This window comes from Gallinula chloropus (genome assembly GCF_964237585.1).
Source record: "Gallinula chloropus genome assembly, chromosome: 1".
In the NCBI taxonomy this organism is placed as follows: domain Eukaryota; kingdom Metazoa; phylum Chordata; class Aves; order Gruiformes; family Rallidae; genus Gallinula; species Gallinula chloropus.
In genome coordinates this window covers 141,440,496-141,466,711 of record NC_140085.1, presented here as the reverse complement: position 1 = coordinate 141,466,711, position 26,216 = coordinate 141,440,496, and the positions used below count along the sequence as shown (strand labels likewise).

The window sequence follows — 26,216 nt, the reverse complement described above, 5'->3', positions numbered from 1 at the left end:
GATGTCAATCGTTAACAGACATCTATCAGAGGTAAGGAAAACTGTGCTAAATACAACCATACGTAACTATGAACTTATTATGGATGTCAAGAGTCTCACCTTTGCCTTAGTAGTAGATTGGAAGAGTATAGCAAAGGAAAAACCAAGGAAATATTTAAAGATTTTTAAGAGACAGCTTAAGTACAGAAGCTTGCAAATTTCGAAAACAATCTTATTTTTTATTCCTTCTACTTAGATACTTTCTCAGGCAAGGTTTCCTCAGAGAGCTCCCCACCTATGAACACAGACTGTATAAAGTGATATTGTAGTCATTAGTTCCAAAGTTACTTTCAATTAGACCATCTTCCCCCAAAAAACCTCAGGTTTCTCACAAATGCAAGAACTAATCTTCCCTCTGCTACAAACTAGACAAAAGTACCAGCACAAACATAACTTTTGTGACATTACCCATTGCCCATGCTTTTCATTTACTCCATTCATATGCCTTAATCTAAGTATGGGCATATTTTATATATTTACTTTCATGACAATGTAAAAATGCACATTTTGAACAAGCATTTCTGTCATCCTAATAAAAGAAAAGGAGCAAGGACAAAGAGAACGCAAGACAAGCAGCATTTAAAAGTAGTCCTAACATAGTGGCTCTCAGTCTGCTAGAATTCTACAGGTATAAATGCTTAAGTGATGGGAAATGTGCATTACCATCTATTTCAACTCAGAATAAAATATGACAGAGTACATGGTATGGGCATTTTTAGAGCTCAGATCATTAGTGTCTGGTAAAAGGTTTCAACAACAGGAAGAACAACTCTGGAACACATCCAGTTCTGATAATTACCTTTCAAGCCTTCCAGCAGTTTGGGATACCGAACATGCTCTTCTGTTCCATGCCCAAGTCTCTGATTGTCACCTTTTCCCCAGGTGTAGACCTGGCCATCTTTGGTTAAAGCAATAGAAAACTGACTCCCACAGCGCACTTTCACGATGTCCAGATCTTGAAGTTTTTCAATTAATTTCGGAGTCTTGCAACCATCACTGCCTCCCCTTCCCAGTTTTCCATAATCTCCATCACCCCAAGACCACACTTGGCCTTCAAATCACAAGAGAGAAAACAAACAAATATTGCATTGCTTTTTCCTGTAAGGGAATGGCGTTAGCTGTTTTGACAAGCAAGTTTTAAAAAGAAATCTGAGATTCTATAAGAACAATTTTCAAATTGTAATTTAAGAACAGCAGGTATTCATTAATTTCCAATAACTCGTGAAAAGAAGAAGAAAAATATTTATAAGTTTTCATGCTGATAAAACTAGACATAAGCAGCATAACACATACCATGTACTGAAAAGTCAGTGTACAGAAAGTCCTTAAAAACTCGTGAAGTATAGGATTTGCTGAAAATCAAGCTTTAGTTAAAAAGCTGCCTTCTTTCATTATAAAGTCTTATTTATAAGAACATTCAAAATCTTTTTGTACACCAAAAGGCCAAATTGTCTGCAAAACCTGTTTTCTTAACTTTAAATTCTTGTCATTCAACCATTACACAAAATTAAGTGTGTTGTTTATCATGTTATTTTGATTCACACTAGTAAATCTAAGCCCTGACATAGGAACTTAGAAACAGCCCAATTATTCTGCGTCAAATAAAATGATGGTTCAAGACTAGTAACCTGCACATGCAAAAAAGTTCTCTTTTTCACTCTGATGTTCCCTCCTTGCCTAAGTAAGTCTAAGGTGCTCTGATATGCAACAGAAAGATGCAAGGAGGAGATTGAGGAGGGGGAAAGACAAAATCTGGATGAACAAATCTTTCAGCTTTTAAATACTGCAAATCACCCTGATCAGCTATATTTTGAAAAAACAACTCGTTTAGAGGAGCTTTATGCTTTCTAAGGGATAACTCTGGGGCTTAACCTCATACAGTACAACTCAGATTTTGAACCTGTCTCACCCTAGGCACTTCAGGATGCTGGGAAGCAGAAGTCCCCCCCTCAAAGCTTCTCTTTAGCACCTCCCATGGGTTAACACAGACAACTCTCTAACTCAAAATTCTGGCTATTCTGACAACATGAGTTATGTGCACTTACATAATAATACAGAAAAATTAAGACTGTGTGTATGTATGTGTAATGTTTTGTGTTTATATTCTACATATCCAGAGTAATTTAAAACATCAATTATGAACATGAAAATAAGTATTCAGTTTAATATGTTGCATGCCTATGCATGGAAGTACACGTGTGGCATATAACGTATGCCCATAAACACATGCATGTATTTCAGCACTGAATTCATACAGAATACAAGCCATTAGAAATAAGCATATCTGCAGTATTAAGTAACTTCAGAATGAAGGGAAGAAAAGGTTAAGCTTATGTTTTGCTACTGACCGTTTTCAGTAACTGCAAGAGTTTGAGCATCTCCACTTCCACAGGAAACATCAATAACTTTGAGTCCTTTCAGCCCTGTGACCAGCATTGGGATGGTCTGATCTTCACTGGAACCTTCAAAGCAAAGTAATTCTGTGAGAGGCAAAGTCAAGAAGTCCTGGTAGGCATTTTTGCTTGGGTTTTTTTTGTTTGATTTTGGGTTTTTTGTTGTTTGAGAGTGTGAGGGGGGTAGGTGTTGATTTTGGTTTGTTTTCAGATTTGAGCATCGTGACTAAGCTCCCATATGGTTTCTTAAGTATCTAATCTGGATTTAACCCAGGAGATACTCTGCTTTACAATGTAGGGAACAGAGATTAGTGTAGATTTTTCTTTTCCATCCAACTACTGATTTTCACAGCATTCAGAAGTTAGGGGGTTTCAGGACAACCCCTCCCATCGTTTTTTCAATTCCTACGAAATCACACACGTTTCTCAAAGCAGCATTAGGTAAATTGGATAAGAGATCATTTGAGACAGGCACTAAACAATTCTTTGACAAACAACCTTAAGATCTCAAGTAACATACCATGACCAAGCCTGCCATAGTTTCCTCGTCCCCATGTATACAGCTCTCCTTCAGCAGTAATGGCTGCACTGTAGGTGCTTCCACATGCAATATGAACAACGTGTTTCCCAGCTTGCTTTCCAGACAAAGCAGATATCATCTTTGGTTCCTCCAGAGGGCTTTTGAAAGAAGGAAACATATTTCACAAAAAGTCATCTGATAAGTAGATAATAAAAAGTGTGACACGCTTCTTACAAAATGATTGCTGCAATTCTACCTGAAAACCTTATTACTAGTTTGAAGTTATAAATAGAGCTATAAGCCAAAAATTAGATTCATATTGTTTGAAAAGATACAAACCACTGAAGAAATGTCTGAAAACTATGATTTCTATTTCCAACTAAATTAATGCAGTGGGCTTTGAAAAGAGATTTGTTTATTATAAAGAAGATTATCTTAAGCACTACACCTGAGCAATTAATTTTGTGACATTGCTAGCTATTGAGCAGTAACTCCCTTGCTTTATATGGAGTTCAGCAATGAGGGAAGACACTTAAACCCTCTAAAATACATTGATGTACACCCCCTACAGAATACTCCTGTAGAAAATTGCTCCTACACAAAAGCAGGTCAGTAATGTTATTGTTTAACACGGGGGAAAAAAAGCAATGATATATGCAATGGGACTGCATAGGAAACGATGACCCCACTCTAACATATAAGTCAACATTTCCACTGAAAATACGTTGGGGATTCATAAAACCATATAAATAAAATGTCTAATAACAGTGGAAATACTACCACACCTTCTATCTATAAGTAATTCAGAAAGTATTCAGAATATCATAGGCAGAGGAAACACGTGAATAAAGCAATTTCTCTTCAGTAACAGAGACAAATGTCAAACGCTGAATGGGCTCTACACACAACTAGACAGTTTTTACTATGAATTCAGAACACCTTAAAATCAATGCTATCATTATTTTTATTACATACACTGTATCCCCATGGCCTAGTCTTCCACCATCTCCACAACCCCAAGAAAAAACTTCACCATTTGCTGACAAAGCAAGATAGTGATGCCCATCTGAATGTGCTGCTATCTTCACAATATTTCTGGAAGCTAGACTCTGCACCAGCTGTGGTCCCTGTGAACCAAACAAAAGCAATACACTTATAAAGAACTGCTTGTATTTTCCATCAATTGTCTAGATACAGAATAACTAGGTACAGATTACCTAATGCTTTATCAAAACTGTCACCTCATTTGTGCATAAAGTATTAAGGAAAAAAGGTCAAATCTACTATTGGAGTCTAACAGAAACAACCCCAGTTATTTCTGTTTCTATCCTTATAAGGTCTTCAGCATGTATGAAAATTGTATTATCTTAATCTTACAAGCAATCTTGGTGACAAATGTTTCTGTTACAGTAATGTTTGGGAAACTACACCATGTTACATCACTGAAGTAGAATCCATTTCATATCTCCCAATCTCTACCATCGTTACCAAGGCCGGAGTACCACTGAAAGCAATTATCATTGCATTCATAACCTCTAGTCTGATGGAAATTACAGAAACCAGATGCGTTTCACCAAATCTATACAAGAGATCAAACCCACTGTTTCTGGAAGATTCAAAACAGCAACACTGAAGCTCACAAAAATCAGTATGTCTCCATCTACTTTTCCAAGATACTGTAAATTGTTGAAGGAGTAGCCTTATGGTATGAAATAAGACAGAAGAGAAGACATTCTTAAGAATATGTAAAAAACCTCTCACCAGAGTATCACTGTTGTACGCCTGTGTATAAACTCGCCCGTTCCTAGACAGTATGAGGAAACGTTTCTCTGCACAGGCAACCTGCACAACACCAAGGTTGGCAAGTCCCTCGCACTGAATTGGACCGCTCACGTTAGCATAATACTTCCAACCTATCAAACCCCAAGCAATAACCTCTTGCAGAGATCCCTACAAAAGAAGAAAATACTCTTAAGTACTTATTATGAAATACACAACTGAAATAAAAGTTTAAAAAATAATCTGCTATATGCTTTTTAATGTCAAACATACTCAAATCTGTGACGGTCATTACTGCCAGTAGCCAAGAAAGCTTTCCTATTAGAAGACAGGAAAGAAAGACTTGCATGCATCATTATTCAGTTTAATCTTGTACTGAATAAGCTACAGATATCTACAAGTATTTGTAAGTATTCAGAGATTTCAAGTTGCCAAATGTACTTTTTTTCCTCTTTTTTAATATATCAGGCTCCAAACATTCACAAAGACTAGTCTTGAGCCTTTATTCTGACAAACAAAGGGAAGAGCCCAAAAAACGGCCAAATTAACCACAGTGTTCTGATACAAAGGAATGGTTCACAAACCACAGAATTTTCAGTCAGCTTTGGAGTATAAGAGTGCTGATGTAATAAAAGATACCAAATTAAGACACGTCAGGGCAATTCAAGGTTACCTCATGAAAATCAAAGGGAAATTTTAAGGATTTTCAGAGTCGTTCCTCTCCCAAACTGAAAATCAGTTACACTTTTAGGAAGAAGATCTTACTAGATTTGATGTTGCAAGTTACCTTATGAGCTGTAGGAGAGCTACACTGTGGAGGCATACATGGAGTCGCTAGACGATCTAAATGGGCCATGATCACTACAGCTGTTTGTCTCAGATCAATCGCTAGCTCATTGTCCTGTGGTAAAGTCAGATACCTTAGAAAGCTTTCATTTGGACTCAGAGGGTATGTAAGGAGCTAGGAAAGAAAAAAGAGCAGTCACAAGGTACTCCTATATACTGGTACATGATATATTTTATACATGCTGAGTATCTGCACAAGCTGAAGAGACGCTGAATTAATTCTGCATATTCTTTTTCTTACAGCAGAGGAAAATTCCAAACACACATGTAGAGAAAATATAGTAAGACTGAATATAGTAGAGGTACAAGCATAATAAAACAGATTTACTGTGTTTTATCAACTTCAATAATATTCACTAAGAGTGCTAGTTCAATTAACTTCAAAGACAACTTAAATAAAAAGATTGAAATATACAGAACTGTTAAATGTCCACATCTCTAATTCACAAAGGCATTAACTCCAGAACGCGATGCTTACCTCCAACCACACTATGACATTCCTCCTCCTACCTCAAAACTCAAATGCATGCATGAAAACCATACAACAGAGGTTACATGGAAAACACTCCTGCCAAAATAATTCTAAATTTTGAGTGATTTTATAATTATTTTAGCCAGCCAACGAAAATTTGATATCAACATAATAATGGTCTTCTCAAATAATTCAAGGGCAAGTACCTGAATCTCTTCCTCAGTATTGGGCACATCTTTATTACATATTATACTCTGAAATCTTTGTAGCAAAGGTAGAAGGGGTGCACTTGTTCCCTGTGCAGATCGCTCATTATCTGTCTCCCTCGTTCCATTATCCCAAAGTTGAAGCAACAGCATAACTGCCGACAGCATTTGGCTGAAAGAGGAAGTTTACATCTTCAATTAATAGGCATTCCTAAAAACATTGTTTTAGCTTATCCATATAATTCATTTCCTACATTTTGAATTTTAGCAGTATTAGATGTCATGGCTTTCCATTTTAAATAAACCATCAGAATATCAAAAATTTATTATGCAATCTAGGGAACACAAGAACTGGATTGCCACTGCATTACAGAAAACATTCGTGTGCCTTGAATTACAATTATTACATTAAACCCAAACCTGTGAAAACTGAAGACAGGCATTACTCAGGCCATTTTGACAGTGATGGTTAAAAATCAGAGTGCTCATGCTTCTCACCTTAGTGTACCCCTCTGCACTGCGAGTTCTAGCAATATGGCAAGTGCCAAGTGCTGGTCTTGTAATGGAATGTTTCCTGGCCCTTTGGTACTTGGAGCTCCATGCACATCTCTATTAAAGTCAAACAATATACATTAAGTAATTGGTAACAATGCACGTTTACTTATCAAAAGCATTTAGAAAAAACTAAGAGCCTCTAGCTTATGGAAAAAAATTACTAATTAAAGCCACTGAGAAATGCTGACAAATTCCATGCAAGATCAATTTCTAGAGTAGCTGTTAGACTTTAAAATTGCCTTAAGCTTCACTGTCTATTCCACAGCTCTATTAAATATGTTAAGAACATGAAAAACATTTTTCACAGGTGAAATTCAAATATTTTTTATGATATTCATCATAAGGATGTAGTTCAGTGTTCAAGACAATTAATTTCCAGTAAGTATTGTAAAAGGGTAACTTTAAGCCTACTTAAGTAACAGGGAAAAGCAGGGGACTGCACCAAGTCCAATGCGAGTGTATTTGCCCTTCTATGCACAGAAGCATGATTGATTTTACTGTACTAGAAAGGCAAATTAAGTGTACACTTCTATTGTATTACCAGAGCACTGTTCATGTGGATATGGGTTTCTATTAGTGAAAGACCATTTCTCAGGTAAGTCTACACACAGTGATTCATAATACTCTGCTGGAGCCAAAGTTTTGCGGACTCAACTCAGATCAATGTGATGAAATGCTGAGCTCCTTTATTGAAATACACACACAACTTATATAGGTTTCTATATCAGTGCATGAGTTACATTACATTGTTATTGGTCAGATGCTCTGTTCAACTGCCTTACATGTGTCTCACTATTGCTAGTAATTGGTTGAGGCTACACAGTCACGTTGTTCCTTTTTAAGGCAGTTGTTAACATTCTTGCAGCTTCTTATCTCATGGATTTTCTTACAAGCTCCTGTTCTCACAGACATCTGCTCTCCTGTTACTGCAGACCGACATGTCTCTGCTAGCTTCCCCAGGCCTGATTATATGGGGGTCAGAAACAAATCTGGATGGGCCACAAAACCCATTCCTCTCAAAATGCATTGCTACAATATTCAAATTCAGATTTTTTTTAAACAGTTAAAAGAATTAAATCCTGTAAAAAGCATTATTTCAAGTGTTCATGTATCTTCCTTGTGTAAGCTTCAGGAAAGGAAAGCAATCTTACTGATTTTCCATAAACTATCCTGTTTTTCCTACAAGCTGCTAAGAGATACTAGTTTGCCATTCAACAGCTACTTCCACAATGCTCAAAAGAAGAAACTTACCCTGTCACAACAGACCTTAGGAATTTCGTAGCTCTTTCCACCACTTCCAGCCATACAGAAGATACAGTCCCTTCATCAAAAAGGGACGCCTCTGGTAGAGCTCGCAGCGCATCAAGCGATTCCTGTAACAATTCACTGCACAGGTCTGCATCTTCACCTGAGGAGCAGAGTAACACTAGTTACACTCCTACCTCTATAGAAGTTACACAAAGTTTTGTATACAAACCTCAAGCTTACAAGTTGCTTTCAATTCTCACAGAAGCATTTTGAGTACAAAACTTCTGAAGAACTATCTGCTTCACAAAAAAACACATTCAGAAAGGTGACAACTTTTAAGCCAGCTCGTCCCACTATACATAAGCTACGGAAACCAGAACTAGGGCAGGCTGGATCAAGAGCAAGCCAAACAGCTGCCATCTAAACAACAGCACAGACTGACACAAACAGGAAGGTTATGGTGGCACAGATGACAATTTTGCTGGGCCAAACTTTCAAGTGTCAGTCTTTACAATGTGACAATCACTGACATGTAAACAAACTAAATACTAATTTCATACTGCTGCTCCACGCTCCTTTTCTAAGCTACTACTGTTGTTTAGCAATATAGTGCATTGACCCTATCTGAAGAATAAGTCTCACTTTTCTGAAATCTGGCATTAAAAAAATGTTCTCTCTTCCTGCAATCCCAATGTGCCTTCCCCAGCATAAAAGCACCCCAGCACAACACAGCATGGGTACTGGCTTGCATGGCTTTGTTCAGCAACAGCATTGTCAGGCACAGCACCACATAAACATAAAACACAATTATGCAAACCTAACTTATAAATGTATAGGTCTATGCAAACACTTAACACATGAGTGCCTTAATGAATCACCTGTCTTCTAATGTATACCCACCTGACCTCCAGGCTCTACGAAGGAACGCAAATGCAAATGAAAGTGCTGCTCGGGACCCAACTCGTGCAAGTCCTTCTACACCTTTGCCAACAGGTCTTGGGCTAAATAAAATTAGATATGCATTGTCTCAATATAGTTTATATTAATGGAAGTATTTATATTGGTAGTTATTTGTGTAATTTCTATATCTGACAATTATATATTCAGCTATATTACACAAATTTTGTCTGTAAAGAATTGAGAACAAAGGTGATCAACATCAAAGTGTCAACAACCAAATTCAGTATCAGCTGCTTCAAACAAATCAATCCCCAACACCAAAAAGGTCCACAGAGAAACAATAAACTAAACTGGCATGACTAACTGCCGTCAGAAAGGTGGCTATTTACTCATAGTTAAATTATGATGGTGTATTCAAAATACAGAGATATAAAATACTTGTATATAGACAGTATAAGATGCTCATTATTTGCTCTGGAAGTTTATACTTCCAGTTAATTGGGACTGCATAAACTATACTTATAAACTGTTTTACAAGTATCTTTAATTACTGATCACTTTCATCACTTATTATCTTTCCATTCAAGTGTCAATGCTACGAATTTCTCTTTACAGCTTGGTGTGTTTAAGGAAGACAGACAGCTTAAACTTACATACATTTCTGTTAGCTTTTCTTTTTATGCAAGCAATCACATTAATTTAAGTAAGTTTTCCTTTGTACTTAACAAAGGTAGATTCCATACTGCTTTATCTCAGGAAGACACCAACAGTTCTGTTTTCTTTTTAATCTTACAAGAAAAAGATGGACTTAGGAATTTAAGAGAAAAAAATTTAAACTGGCATTTTTAGCACTCTGATAACTTAAATATACTGGTGCACTTTTTAAATCAGAACTGAAAAAAAAAAATCAGAAAACAGACCATTCAGACAAAGATATCACTATCACAACTCAAATCCCATAACTAGGCATGATATCTACTTACTGTCTCCTTTCATTTTGGAGCTAGAGACAATCTTAAAAATTTTCCTGGTTGAACTGCTTGTTCTATCAGACAGCAATCTTGTTCAGCTTCTGAAAAGCTTCTTTATTGCCTCATCTGATAGATTTTTCTATTTTTAGGTCAACAAGCTATCTGGACATGGAAAGTATTCAGTCGATTTCTTATTCGGTTAATTCTCTGGGAACAATTCCATGTAAAATGTAATATTGCAGTATTTCTCAACCAAGCTAAAGAAAACCATGTTCAACTTTCATATATTTGTATTTTTAAGTTCATTATGTGCCTTAACTGAGCAAATACTGACAAAAACTGTGTTCATGTTATTAGAAGTATGCAACCTCCATCAGCATAATTTCTGAAATAGGCTTCTCCATACTTAGTCCTTTTGTTCTACTCAGCTACAATCTCAATAGAAATATATGTATAGCACAAAGAACAGTATCTACAGCAACATTTTAAAATAAACACCCACCAGTATGAATACAGGCACTATAACCAAGCACCAACCAAGAAGGAAAACTGTGTGGCTGATAACACCACACGAGAAACAATCTTAGGACATAAGAAGAGTTTCTTTACTGCTAATGTTTCACAAGGAGGAAGAAACCATGTTAAAGCTCTCACACATAGGTTGATAACCTTTCTATATGCCTTTCCTAATCTATTAACTTGCCCATATGCATCATTACCTTTTCTTATCCACAGTAGGCAGAGGAATGCTACTGCTTTTCCACTTAACTTTGACATTCTCCTGAAGAACTGTTCTGTTCAACGCGATGAAATATCGTTCCAGGATAACTAGCCTCTGCTTTAGCCTCATAGCTGAAAGAGCTGTTGTAGCAGTCTGTGTGGCCAGGGTTTGCTGTTCTTTCACTAGTACATGAAGGCATTCCTTCAATTCATTCACATCTGAGAATCAGAGAAAGATACTACTTTATGGGCATTCACCTTTCTTATATACAGTATCCAGAAAAATGAAGACAAACTGAAGAAAACTGTACAAAAATCTGAGCCTTAAAACGCAGTAAAAGTCTCCATTTCCATACTTAAAGTGCACATTTCTAAGCCACAGCATTATATGCTTAGACAAAGGTTATCATCAAAACTGGGTTTGTGTGAATACATCTGAACCTTCACATTTCATGTTTGAAATAAAATCATTGTAGGATATATTTATGCAGTTCCAAAAAACAAGTTAGACAGCAAATTCTTATCATCATTAGACCTCAGAGCCAGACTTCTCTCAAGTGAAGGCAACAACCTTGCAAGTCCCCACAAGGATATGCTCTCATTTTGCACTGATACACATTATCTTAAGTTTCTCAGAAATTATAAAACCACTCTCAGAAATTCTAGGATCATTGCCAAGTCGTGCAAATAAATAATGTCAGAAATGTAACATGCTTACAGTACTATTGGCAAATAAAAGACCCGATTTATGTGCTGTTTTAGTTTTGTACAGTAAGGTTTTTGTAGTAGGGGTTGCAGGGGTGGCTTCTGCAAGAAGCTGCTAGAAGTTTCTTCCCCGAGGTCCAACAGAGCCAATCCTTATTTCTCATCATCCTACTCTGTTTTGATTCGGTAACAAATTAGATGAAGTTTGTTCCTTGTTGAGTCCATTTTGCACATGAGCTACTTCAAACCATGAGCCTTTCATCGTACCATCTCTCCCATGACCAGGTAAGGAGGGAAGTGATAGAGTGGCTTTGGTGGGCATCTGGTCTCCAGCCAGGGTCTACCTGCCACACATATCAACACTGAGATTTAATTCTTCACTAACCAGAAAAAGAAAAAAAAAAAAAAAACACCAAAAAACACAGTCAACAGCCTGAAGATCTAGTAATCTAGTTAACAGATGGTAGCAAGTACCATGTCAACAGCAAAAAACCCCACAAACCTATAAAAACCAAACAAAAATTTGGGTACTGTGTATTTTTTACATGCTCTGTAGCTTTAATTCCTAGGACAACCAACAACAACGTACATCCTTTGAAGGGTTCTTTTCTGTGCCTTTATTAACAGTCTGATCACTAGGCTGCCCCACTTTGTCTTCCACTGAATTACTGTACTTGTCCCTAAGCCAACCGCGTTTGCTGCCTGGCTGCTACACAGAAGTACCTTTGTTTTAACGGACACCTGAGTAAGGGCTACAGAAAACCCAACATCGTTTGTATATATGTTACAGTGTTTGTGAGAAGATGGACACAACCTTTAAAAAAAAAAAAAAAAAAGTAGCACAGTGGCCCCTCCACACACACACAAAACCCCCACAAAACAAACACTTTCTTTGAACAGCTGCTGCCAAGCTGGAGAAGTTTGCAGTCTCTAGAGTTGAAAATTGTATCTAATGAGGTGTAACATTTTCTTGCCACTGCATAAAGTATTCCAAAGTTTTGTCTCAACTCTGCAATGCACCTGTATGTACCCAGAAGAGAATTCAAGTGGCCTCCTCTGCCACCAGATCACATTGCACAATCACTCGTGTTTGTCGTCAGCCATCACCCCAGCCTCTTCTCAACATCTCTACTCACATTTCACCATTTCATAATGTGTTAGATTCCTCTCCCCCAGGCAATTTACATCTTTCCACCTGACTATGAGGAACAACAATTTTTTTTTCAACAAGCAAGAATAGATTAAAAAGTGTTCCTTAAAGTCTAGCCCTTAAAGTTAGACAAAAGCAACAGCAACTATTATATACATTTTTATATATATACATTGACTTAAACAATATAACAAAACCAACAAGAAATATGGCTAAAAAGCTACACTGTCCTTAATACTAGCCCTACAAAATCCCTCAAAGAACTTGATAGCCCAGTTGAACATCAACATGTTACATACAGATCATAATGTAAAAGTAATACATAAACAAACATGCCTTTGGCAGACATCGGTTTTAATTTATTTGGTCCCTTAACACTATGGCCATATAAAAGTTTGTTCAGAAGATTTAATGGATGACTGTATCAGCAGCCAGTCTGGAGCTCTAGCTCCAGGCTGATCCAACTAAACTTTGTTCCATTAAATACCACAGTTTTGAGGGAAAAATCTCAGTTGCGCTATTCGTGCTAACATTACTCAAAACACCAAAGCAAAAACGTCTACAAAATATAAACTACACATTCTGAGGCTGCTGCTCTTTCCTTCAGTGTGCCTTAACCTTCACTTTGTAAGCAAAAATGCAGCAAAACCTCTTGCAGCACATGGCTTCCTAATAGAACATGCTCAATACTGACATTCAAGTTTCAGGATCCCTCTAAATAAACCATAAGAAGAGACAAAAATCAGATGTTTTCTTTCTCTTCTTCCCAAATACTGAAGTCCTACCAACCCCTAAATACCATCAGGATACAACAATAAAGTAAGAAATGACTGCAGCCTCAGCTCCAAAGAGGCTTTTCTTAACACAGTTCTTTCTGGCACCTAATTTCATTCTACAGGTTTGTTTCACACATTATGGTCTCATGTACGTATAGGAAAAGTAAAGAAATAGACCATAAAGGAAAAACACATTTGGGGAAGAGAGATTCTTTCTTAGGTGCTGTGGAAATCAAGCACTATGTCCCAGACTCAGCTGAGTCTGCAGTGTAACACAGACCTACTGCATTCATCACTCCTTCCTCGCTGGCAAGCTGAAAGTAGACATCCACTAAAATAATTTCTAAGACTTGAAGAATTAGATGAAAATAGCTCTTAATTTCAAAATGACACACTTATGAAACATAAGCTGTGGGGAACACTGGAAAGAAACACTTAGGACAGGCAGTGACCACCTACAACCCTCCAGTAATTACTTTACAAGGAAGTTTCCCCTGCAACTGCATACCTACTGAACCACTTTCAATCGACCACAGAACTGCAGTTACCAGCATCCCAGCCATCCTGATGCAAGAGATGACACAAAATACTCTATGAAATTGCAGAATCACAGAATCACAAGGTTGGAAAACACCTTTGAAGATCATCAAGTCCAACCATTCCCATCCTATGCTAAACCATATCCCTAAGTACTCATCTACCCTTTTTTTGAACACATCCAGGGAAGGTGACTCAACCCCCTCCCTGGGCAGCCTGTTCCAGGCCCTGACAACTCTTTCAATAATTTTTTTTTTTTCCTCATACCCAATCTAAACCTGCCCTGGCACAGCTTCATGCCATTCCCCTTGTCCTATCTCCTGTCACCTGGCTGAAGAGACCATCGTCCACCTCTCTACAACTCTACAACTTCAGGTAGTTGTAGGTGGTGATAAGGTCTCCCCTCAGCCTCCTCTTCTCCAGGCTAAACATCCCCAGCTCCCTCAGCCGCTCCTCATATGATTTGCCCTCCAGCCCCTTCACCAGCCTGGTTGCCCTTCTCTGGACTCGCTTGAGGACCTCAATGTACTTCTTATGGTGAGGAGCTCAGAACTGGACACAACACTCAAGGTGCAGCCTCACCAGTGCCGAGTACAGGGACACAATCACCTCCCTGGACCTACTGGCCACACTGTTTTTGATACAAGCCAAGATGCCATTGGCCTTCTTGGCCACCTGGGCACACAGCTGGCTCATATTCAGCCTGCAGTCAACCAACACCCCCAGGAAACAACTCAGCTTCACAACAGCACCTACAAAATTAACTCCTGATGGTTGAGCAATCCATACTGGGTAACTTGCAAAATACTCAACACCCTACTCAATGATCCAATGGGATATTCTGGCTCATTTGACAAAAAAAAAAAAAAACCCACACCAAAACAAACACCACACAATATTATTGTAGGTTTTAAATACCTCAAAGGTTCAATTTTGCTTTAATACAAAAACAGCCCATACTTCCATGGACTATGCAATGTTTCACAAAACAAAACCTCACAATAGTACTCTCTGAAGTAAGGGATTTTAAAGGCCAGTTATTTTCCTTTCCTGTCAATGAAGTCAACAAATAAAATAAAGTCAAATTAAGACAACACAAAAGCCAGGAAAGGAATCCACTAAAATTCTGTCTTTATGTTTTATGAAGAAGGAGAGCTGGAAGGAATTCTGCTTTCAAATGATAAGCCCTGAAAGTAAAAAAGTCTTTATATTCAGAAACTAGTAAAACAAAGAACTGCTCAGTTACAATACACTATTTTCAAACATTTAAACATCTCACTCAAAAGCATTTTTTTTCTAATGGAAAATATGATTTAGCCTCACCAAGTTTTAAACTGTGTAAAAATAAGCTTCATGAAGCATAAATTTAAATTTAGTTGTAATAAAACTATTTTCTTTCCCCGTTCTCTCCTTGCCTTCACAATCTCAAAGGGCTACAGTTTTAGGAAGGCTTTATACCAAAATGAAATAATTCCACTCTTATATATGCACATGCAAAATGCAGTAAAGGCTGGAACAGGTTACAGTATTTCAATAACTCAGACATCTCAAAATTGAATCAAGGACTGTCTTGGTTTATTAAAAGTAATGCTATTTTTAAGTGAGATATATCTATACACTTCCTCACTTTAAATCTTCTCTTACTCCATAAGTAAATTTGTCTTCACAAAAATTCAGCTCATCTTTAGCAAGTTTTAAATATATCTGGGAATCAACCCAGTGAACTTGATTTCAACAAACCCTGAAGTCTGAGCAACACTTATTACCAATGAGCTACACAGACTAATGAGAGAATAGCTTATTAATAGTAACGAGTCAAATTTCATCTGAGAAGGTTACAGGGAACTCTTAAAACAAAACTACACCAGCCCTTGATGCTAACCACCCCTTGCAATTCTTTGCTTTGCCAGTTATTTTATGAAGGGTGGAGACACATTATTTACCTAATCCATACCCAGAGAGTAAGAGTTACACTCATACCATATAAGTTTAAATTCTTGAGCCACCATTAGCAGAATACTTGTTAGATGACAGCTACAAGCCAGACATGTTTCTGGTTGCGATGGAGAGAGGTAAGAGTTTTACCATCTTCTGTTAAACTTCATCACATCCCTCCCTCCCCCTGGCAACTAGCATAGCTACATGTCTTCACTTCTTAATTCCTCCCGCCAGAAGTTCTCTGCATTAAGAGGAAAAACACCGTTAGTGTTTAGCACAGATCATCTGACAGAACAGAGCCAAGAAGTGACATGTTACTTTGGTACGTCAGCAAAAGTGGGGGTGGAGAGGGGAACAAACAGCTGAACACAGGTAGCCTGTCCAAGGGCTGTTGGTTTAACAGCTAAAAACAAGCAAAAAATGTTAAGAAACCATGTTATTTTATTAGCTCTTGCAGGGAACACCACAGGCTTCTCACTGGTAAAGGAAGGACCCTAAAAATGCCAATATCAAACCAAAAAGTTTCAAGCCCTTTGGCCGGATTGCAAGCTTTATGAAAGGCAAATATATATGTTATGGTATGGGAAGCTTTCACACCTGCTGCTTCTGTCAGCAGCAGAACTAGTGTGCTGCAGTTTCCTAGAGATTTTACATTTTGTCTTCTCTCTCCTCTTCCACTACATGCTACCTCACAGGACAAGCAGCAAATAGAGGATGCAGTTGGCTTGACTTAACAGGCATCAAATACTGATGTATGGAAAGACAAAAAAGTAACCACATATACAAAATTTCCTTCAGAAACAAAGCTAAATATGCTCCTAAAATTCTTTTATGCCAACAAAGAATATAATTCCTAAATAGCATTTAGCTTTTAGCTTCCTTCTGTCTGCCCCCTTATTGAAAAGATGACCATTAGCAGACCTCACCTTATCAGCACTCAGCAAGTACATTCAGAACACATCTCACCACGTGGCCAGGTGCTTAGTTTTCAGTTTTATATTGTGAGCAAAACTTGTTTAAATTGATGCTCAATTACTCATGCACAGAACAAAGCAGCAAGAACTGAGCCTCACGTGCACATATGAAGATAAACACACACACATATATACACACACCCCCCGTGAGCATCACCAGCATACTTGGAGCTGGACAACAGCTTTTCAAGCTTGGGAGAAGTGGTGTGGTGGGGGGAGGGGGAGGTAAGTTAAAATCTCTGGCAAGAAAGTGAATAACAAAACAGGGATGGAGTTCTGAGAACCATGAAAGAGGAGGTCAAACTTTGTGCTGTGACTGAACTATTCTTCCAGCATAATTTCTAAATCTAAATTTTAAACTAATAACAAAGAAATTTTATACTAAAAACAGAAAATGTCAGTGCAAAGAGGGTTAAAACAGTTTCTTTACTGCCATGACTACTTCTAATTACTTTTGTACACCGTACAAATTTAATGGTGCAACTAACAGCCCTTCCAGGATCGAAGTTCTGCATGTCTCCTCTCACAACGCTAACACAGAAAGGTTCTACTCCATAGGCAGTGACATGTATCTCAACAATACCTCACTGAATTCACATGGGTAATTTAACCTGCCCCCTTAGGTATTGCCTCTAAAGCATTTCTTGGTGTAATCAGCTATACTAATGATCTTGGAAAAACAAGACACAGCACAGTCTGTAAACAAGCTCTCACTCATACACGAGGAAGCCCCAGAAGTGCTACGTCATGGCACCGATTTATCAGCATAATAGTTTGATTCACTCCTAATATAAGCCAGATATAAGTACACAAGAATAAACATACTTCCACTACAATTGTACATTGTTTTTCATTTAAGTATATTTGTATTATTTCCTCATTCAATCTTTTGTCCTACAGAGCAAACAGAACAGTAGCATTCCTACTGAACTTCTAAATAGAAAGTAGCTTTTTTTTTTTCTAGTCAGACAGCAATTATAGTCAATTTATTGTAGCTTTGTCTGTAAGCATGCAATATTTAGTCTCTTAAACATATAAAATGAGATCAGATTACAGTGAATTTGAATCATAGTCTAATAAAGATTTTTTAAAGTTAAGTTCTTACACAAATATTGTTACAGCAGGTTTCTTTCAAGAAATAAAAGCTACCTGTCTGCACATAGTATTAAATAAATACTAAACTATACACACAGTCGAAGTGAACCAGCTCTACATTTTTAAGTTTTAAGAAAGGGAGGAGGAACTGGCTAACATTTAAGACAAAGAAAAAAAAACCCACCAAAACGCCCCAAAACACAACAATAAAAAGAAACAGGATTCATCTAAAGGGAAAACTGCACTTATGGATGAAGTCAAAAATACTCAAATTTCTCAGATTTTCTAGGTACAAAGACATTTCTAAATATCCAGTAGTGATACGTATTAAGTGTTAAGGCTTAGAACCCTTAATACTGTAACTCATGTGGAATGTGTCAATGAATATGACTAAACAGCAACTTAGGAGCAACAACAACTACAGGTCCCACAGAAACCTATGTAAATTCCTTTCCTGTCCCATACATGCATAAATTCTGTGGAAATGGAGACAAATATTTAGGTCATTAAGTCTGTTGGTACTACATGAATAAAAATGACTGCCAACTGCAAAAATATGCAGGCAATTAAGGAAGCAAGCAATAAAATGGTAGATGTAAACTGATGAACTGGGAAATAAAATCCCAGTTTTCACTGTTGAAGTGGCTACAAACTACCTTCCACTCAGGAAATGAGATCTTGGCACCACAGTAGGGAAGATCCAAGAAGAAACTGATGGGCAGTTGGAAAAACCAAGGTTCAAGACAGCAGAAAAAACAGAGATTGTTATGTCATTTCATGAAAACCATGAGGTACCCACATCTTAAGTAGTATATACAGTTCCCAACCCACTTTCCCCAGCATAAGAACACAGGGGAAAAAAACATAACCACTGTTCACTGCCTCTTACAGTATAAGAACAGGGCACTGAGTGAAACTGACAAGATAACCAAAATCAAGTCAAGGACTAGGAGGATACCTATGTAACAAAAACCTGAATGACAAAGCTCCTTGCTACCTATAGCTGTGGATGCTAGAACGTTCAAAAGGGACTAGACAAGTTAAAAAAAAAAAGCAAATCAACATAAAAATATTAAAGCCTGTTATGTCATGCACACATATGGCTCCAGAAAATTAAAGGAGGAGAACCAAACACACATTCACAGTCCCCCAACACCACCTCTGGCTCAAAGTTATAGGCTATAGATAAGTTTTCTGAAACATGGTACCTAATTATTCACTTGGCTAGTGCTATTTATGCTCCTGCAGTCAGGACACGGGACTAGATTGCCCTTTGGTTTGACTTAACATAGCCAACCTTAAGCACATCATGACTAAGAAAAAGAAAATCAAGAAAACTAAATACTGCTCTGGTTTCTGTGGGTTTTGAACAGACACTTCAAAGGACTTCCTCTTTTCCTCCCCATATCCAGGGCCAAACACCTAGCCTTCTCTCCAGGTCACGTAAGACTCTGAAAACCAAATATTTTCTGAAAACTGATGAAAGAAGAAAAGAAAACATGATTTTTAGGAACAATCAGAAGATTTTTAAGAAGCTCTCATGAGTCCTGAATAGCTGAACACCATCAGTTAAGAGCTGAATATGAAATGATGAACACTAAGATTCAACAGAAAAGGAAAAACACCTTAAAGTCTAATAATGACTTACATATTTATTACTATCTTAGGCATATTTTCAGTATTTAGCATAATAAGACCATTCAAAAAAAAAAAAAAAACCAGCAAGCTATAACCTCTTTGCCCTTTTCTGGAAGAGTAGTGATCTCAGCAGAAATTAGAGCTACGGAAAGTGTTTTGCTTCTCTCAACTTGTGCCAGGATGACAAAACAAGGGAGGACACTGGGGGAGGGGGACAAAGAGTACTGCTCCATACTGCATCTCAACATGTTTAATGAGCAGCGGGTTTTGTGTGCTCTCAAAATCTCTTCAGCCCTCATGGGGGAGGGATGTCACAAGGCCCACTGACCTGGATCAGCCTGTTCAAATTCAATAGCATGATCCTCCACACTTCTTGGCAAAATAAGATTGTGTTACAGCACTTCTCAAACACAGATATCCTCTGTCTAATGTCTGGCTGCTATTTTCATAATAGAAGACTGTAAATCATTCAACTCGGTAGAAATAGTTCAGGGTATTGACCTGAAAAACTGACTTCAAATGCCTCTGCCTCTTCACTTCTTGTAAACTACCTCAGAGTTCCTATCTCCAAATTACACCTTATTTTTAAAGGGATATAAAACATAAACGAAAACATAACTCTATTTTTTACTTGATGAGCAGCAAATCTTAAACAATTCTCCTTTTCAGAACTTTCTTCATGCTTTTGACATGTAAGTTTTATTTTTATGAAGGAGGACAGAAGAAAAGCTGAAAACAATTTTACTCATTTTATGAAACACTTATACAGAGAATCATTTCAATCTTGATAATCTGTATTTTTGTTCAAAAAACAATTACCAGCCCAGAAAATTACCAAGAGGCACAAAATGTTAGTTCCATTTCTGATAGATATGAAACCGTTACCTACAACCTTGAACAAAAGCCATCTATAACATTTCCATAAATAAACTGTGTATTTGTAGGACTGTTTAGCTAAGGATTCGTATGTCACAGCTAGATGATCTCCCTTAAGCACAAATGATAATGGAGACCAAGGAATACAAATTATTAAAGTTTTCAGGTTATTTATAGAATAAGTATCTGTATGTGTGTCAATAAACCATAAGCAATAAAAGAGAGCAAGTCACTTTCTGAAATCTCCAAACACACATACATTACTTTGTTTCCTAACAACTGGTTTTTTCCCAATTTTTAAGAAATCACTGAAAAGTGAGCTTAAAGGCCAGAAATTTAAGATACTTAGCATTTAGATTAGTATTTTGTAAAACAATTTTATTTTACTTTTCGACAACAGTGTAAGTAAAAATATAAAACAAAAATGTGACCTTCAGCTTACATCTCTTCAACACATTCAAGTCTCATTCTCCCTTCCACTGTAGTGGCAATTCTTTTAATTCCTCCTACACTGCAAAATTCACACTACTAGAGTGACAGCACGTCCATCTGTCCCTCTGTCCTTAAGAAAAGGGAGCAAGCAAGCTGGCTGGCACTGAGCAGAGGACAGCAGACTAGCAGCTGACCCCTCTCACCAGAAACAAATAGCTTCCCTACCAAACTGGGCTACACAGATGCAGAATCTAGTGCTGAAGAGACAAGACAATAATAGTTTTCCCAGGGATCTTGAAGTGCATCTGGATGAGGGGAAAGGAAAAGCGGCATAACAGATGTCAAAGCCTGTATACACCAACATCTGAATCAGGTAATATCATGCACCAGAACTGTAAAACAAACCACTGAAGCGAAGCTTCTGATCTGCTATATTTAAATGTGAACAATTTTAGACAATGAACTGCTGCTCTTAAGTAATAAACAGCTGTAGACTTAACAGGGTTCAGTATCAAAATCAGTATTTTATAGAGCCATACATGGCAATGTGAACACACAAACCGTTTTTCCACTCCCATCATAGGTGAGATTACTGTCAGCAAAGGTCAGGGCAGACAGTTAATTGAACTAACTATTTCAACCTTCCTCCTATGATTCACTCAAACTTATTTACCAAGCCATGAAATCAAAAAGAAAAATCACCTATTAAACCTTTATTGCCTGCAGAAAGTTCAGGCTTCAGAAACTAAGCAATATCTTTTTAGTGTGTGCAACTGAAAAGAAATAGTCTGAAGACATCATAATACTTCACTGTGTAACCGCATTTGTTCCAAGTCAGTTTATCACTCCTTCAAGCAACATGAAGTGTGCAAATTGGCTCTTCAAGTCATGAGTCTAATTAAATCTGAAAGTAATTATAGTAAATTTTTAACTTGAACCGCTGTTAACCGCTTATCCAACTTATTCCACTATCCTAACAGACACATCTCTCAGCCAGTTACTTCCTGATGCTTCAAAAGTAGTGATAAGTATAGAATACACAATGCTTCAGTGAGAATGACCAAAATAGCTATGATACCTGGTTGTTTGCCCCACACCCAACTCTCAACAATCGATTTGGCCCTGTAAGTGGGCAGCGGAGTTTCTTCTTCATCTTTCTTTTCTTTGTCGTTTTGCTCTTCTTTCTTTGATGCAGTTTGGCATTCAGTGCTATCATCTAAAGGGAAAAAAAAAGGGGGGGAAAAAGGGGGAAAAAAATTAAAACAAAGACCAGCTAAGCTACTTCCCCCCTGAATTCAGTTCTAGATTAGAAATGTAAAGGTGAAACGCCCAGCCCATGAGTTTACAGCAATACTGCCTGCCATTAAGAGCACAGGGTGGCAGGAAGCAGTATTTTACCATGTGAACTGTCACAGGTGCTAGGTCTCATGTTACATTTCATAAGACGGTGACCTTAGAATCCAGAAACCCCTGCTATATCCTCCAAGGAGGATGAGCATTTAATATCAATGCCATCATGCAAGACTTGCAAGGGATTTGCAACACGCGGTATCACAAAAGATGCACTTCAAGTCAGACTTTGCTTCCAGCTATCTGAATTCCTGTAGTATTTGCTTATTTTCATACTCAGAAAATAACACAGAAAAATCTATAGCAATTGCCTTAATTTCAAAATCAGAAGAGAACTATATATTGACATGTACAATAATTTTATGCAGCAGTATTTCATCATCTGTAACATATCTAGCATCTTAGTAATTACAGCAAGTAATGAAAATAATACCACCGCTTTCTGCACAAGCAACTAAACAGCATTTGCAACCCTTCTGAGATTACTTTCGTTAAGACAGAACACAGACATTAGTCACTTATCTCCATAATCAAAGGCTGCATTAAAGTCCCAATTTTCTAAACAGAGGAGAACTAGACAGCTGGGAGTCTCTCCTTATTCATATAGGGGATACGGATTTCCATATTCATACCTTCAGTCAGTTCAACACACGAGATTGCTTTGCAATTGAGGGCCACACTGGCAACTGCTTTCCTCACCCTGACCTTCTTCTCTAAAACAATCACCCCAAATTTCTCAGGTCCAATATTTGCAACTTGCTAGTTAAGAGTTTAGTTCCAGACATTTTCAAAGGGCTCTTTAAAGCTGACTGGTCCTCCATTCCTATTGCCAACAGTCTACAGCTTCCCCCACACACATACGTCCCAGACACAAGTAGCCAGACAAGACTTAGAATTTTGTCTTTTTTTTCCCCCCTCCCTCACCCCCCAGACCCAAAACATATGTATTTGTACCAGCATAGTTTAGAAGACAATAATAAATAAAAAGGTTTACTGCTGCAGCCAGCCACAGTGCATCTGACTACAGCCTGCCTCAGACTCACCACCATTCCACTTGGAGATCACAGGCTCTCATTACCTCAGAACATACAAAATACACCCATCAACATGTACAAAAACACTCAACTATTCTTTCCACCCATCCTGAAAGAAAAAGTGAATGCCTAATCCAGTTGCAATTGGCTCTGTGATTGCCTCTGTTAACTTTATTAGTCTGTACACAATAGCACCTCCCAAAATAAACCTTTAAGGTGCTTTAATTGTACAGGTTTTAAATTAAAGCCAAACTGTAGCACACATGTGCTCAGGAGGTGGCATATGAAAACTGAAGAAGAACAGGAAAAAAAGAAGAGACATAACAGAAAAGCAGTTTAGATATCTCACTTGTAAGTGGAAATCAGAGAGCATAGATATTTCTCTCAAACACCAAGCAACAGCCAACAGCCCAGAAGTCATCAGCATGGTAACACATGCCCAAAACATGACTGGATCTAGCTGTTTCTATTCCAAGTCACAAGCAAGTGTTAAAGGCATAGATTCCAGTTTTACAGAGTTAAACCAGTGAGTAAGGACCCTGTTTAGCCCTGGTAGCTCAGAATATTCCCACGGTAACACCATAACGTCACTGTTTCTCCACTCGCCCACACATCTAGAGACACACTCCACAAGGTCTATGATTTTAGTTCGTGGGTACAAGGATGTTGTGCCAAGACACAACATTCTGCAGGCAGCTGTAAGAGAACTTGTTACACTTTTTAACAGATCCTTGGCAAAGGATGACAAGAAAGGGCCATGAACTTAGCCATTTTGGCCAACTTCTCACTGCAAATATACAAGCTTCCGATCCAGAGAAGAACTTAAGTTTTGTACTGTATAAAACAAACCTTGACATCCAAATCCAGAAAAGTGGGGTTTTTTTCCCCCCATTGTCTGTATGAACAGAAGCAGAGAGAACCCTGTTTTAACATCTTTTCCTTCACCACAGTATTGACACACTTCAAATGTGAATGCGGTTGCAGCGCTTGGCTATGGTTTAGTTTACAACCTTAAGCCTCCAAACTGAGGTAGGTGTGCTTAAGCAGTCAAAACCAAGCAACTCAAGTAGCCATCCTGAATTAGAAGTCAGCTCCCAAACTGAAGGCACAGTAACTCAACACGTGTGCTCCACCTTGCACCGAAACAGCCTAATCCAGTTTAAATGGAAGATTATAAGGAAACTGCTGAAGGTGGTACTCAGATTTCATGCTCAATGAAGAAAGGTAACAGGCTACATAGTCACCTCCAGCACCTGATCCAGTATGATCTTACCCCACTCAAATGACAAAGTCAGCAGTCTCTCTGCAAAAAGAAAAAGCCTGCAACAATTTCACAACAGATATTGCCATTCACAAGGCAAAAAGTTACACAGGGTGCCTTAGGCAAGGGCTGTACTTTACAGCCACTCTGTAGGACCCTGGTAGTCCTAGATCTAAGTATTCCATCTGCAATACAAAATAATGTGTTTTCTTTCAAAAAGCTTTTCCTTTATATATTTATACATATTTTTATATATATATATATATATATACACATACACACAAGTTTCAATTGATAGTTATTTGTGAAGAAATGCCTAACCATTTCTAAATCATGTTTGCACAGCCTTCCAGCTGTAGAAGTCAGGGTGAGGAATGAAAAACAAAAACCAACCCCCACAGGGAGACCTGCACAGTTAACTGACAAGTCTTAAAAATTTTACAGTAATGGTCCTCTCACTTAAAAATTTAGTAAGAATAACGTTATTTAATACTTTTTTATTATTTTAAGTATATAGCTTCCAGTATTCAAGATCCTAATCTCATCCAAATTTCCTGAGGGCAGCCTGGTTATCTTTTAAGCACATGCTATGCCACAAGTGCACCTGTATTTGGACATCACTACTGTCACAGCTGTGTCCTCAGATGATACTTGGAAGCAGGCAAACACATTCTGCTGAAGGCATTTGTCAAACATGTTTTTCTGAAAGTGCCATGAAAAAAAAAAAACAAAGAGGCTATTGCTAACCAAATGGTCTTGCAAACAAGAGAAAAAACCACACTCTTTGCATATTCTTCTTAAAAAATAATGCTTTTTGCTATCAATAAAACGTTCTTCTGCTTTATTGCCACTGCTGATATCCCCTGAAAGAATGAAGGGCCTCTTCTGAACAGCCCAGCGGTCAGCAGCAACAGAAAGCTACAGGGCTAGTGAAGAAAAGGAGTTACAGTGGATGGGCATAAATCAAAACTTCCTAAAGCAGGCTGGATAAAAAAGGACTACTTACAGCATCCTCTCTTTGTATTCTAATTTAGAGATAAATAAGATTAAATTATATTGCCTTTAATATAAAAGCACTGGCTTCTATATAGATCTCATGTACTTTTCCCTGTCCCCTTGAATTATGTTTGTAGATCACACAGAATCACTAGATTGGAAAAGAACTTTGAGATCAAGTCCAAAATCGTTTAGACAAAAATAAACACTACCAACTTAACAAACTAAAATACTTTAGATTTTCATTTCATGAAACTCCATTTCAGCTGCAAGTTCAGAGGTGCAGACTGCCTATTTTTGTGGTTCCATGATTCACAACAATAAACTTTTTTTTTCCAGAAAACTCAACTCCATTAAGCAAGGCAGTTGTATTTTACCAATCCTGTAGGCCAACACAACAACATTTATGAAGCCTAACTTGACTGAAAAAGAATTCATACATTAATTCTAAGAGTTAAGAGCCTGAAAAAGCTGTATTCAAATTTCTAAACTACCACAGCTCTTGAAGAAGAACCACCTATGTAGAACACAGACACTCCAGCTGTGGAAAATAATAGATGCCTTCTGTGTTACATAATACTTACACTTAACACCTCCAGAAAGAGGAGCAAGGGGAAAGCAGTGTTTTAAATTTTATATTTGTTACTATATTTTACTCTCTAACTCTATCTTAACTGACAATAAATCAAATTCATTTTCCCCAAGTCAAACCTGTTCTGCCTATGACACTAAATGGTAAGTGATCTCCCTGGCTTTATCCTGACCCATGAGCTTTTCCATCTTTTCTCCCCTTGCCCTGTTGAGG

At 37.7% G+C, this 26,216-nt stretch overlaps 1 protein-coding gene across 1 annotated transcript in view; it reads right to left on the bottom strand.

Moving 5' to 3' along the window:
• Positions 1-26,216, bottom strand: part of HERC2 (HECT and RLD domain containing E3 ubiquitin protein ligase 2) — a 119,030-nt gene that overhangs the window by 77,917 nt on the left and 14,897 nt on the right. The window contains exons 4-15 of the mRNA XM_084271807.1: positions 21,849-21,986; positions 10,649-10,868; positions 8,959-9,059; positions 8,062-8,218; positions 6,754-6,864; positions 6,256-6,427; positions 5,519-5,692; positions 4,714-4,902; positions 3,928-4,079; positions 2,953-3,110; positions 2,388-2,501; positions 839-1,090 (exon numbers count right to left, since the gene is read on the bottom strand). Coding sequence (XP_084127933.1) covers positions 839-1,090; positions 2,388-2,501; positions 2,953-3,110; positions 3,928-4,079; positions 4,714-4,902; positions 5,519-5,692; positions 6,256-6,427; positions 6,754-6,864; positions 8,062-8,218; positions 8,959-9,059; positions 10,649-10,868; positions 21,849-21,986 — 1,938 coding nt within the window. The remainder of the gene's footprint in view (positions 1-838; positions 1,091-2,387; positions 2,502-2,952; positions 3,111-3,927; positions 4,080-4,713; positions 4,903-5,518; positions 5,693-6,255; positions 6,428-6,753; positions 6,865-8,061; positions 8,219-8,958; positions 9,060-10,648; positions 10,869-21,848; positions 21,987-26,216) is intronic.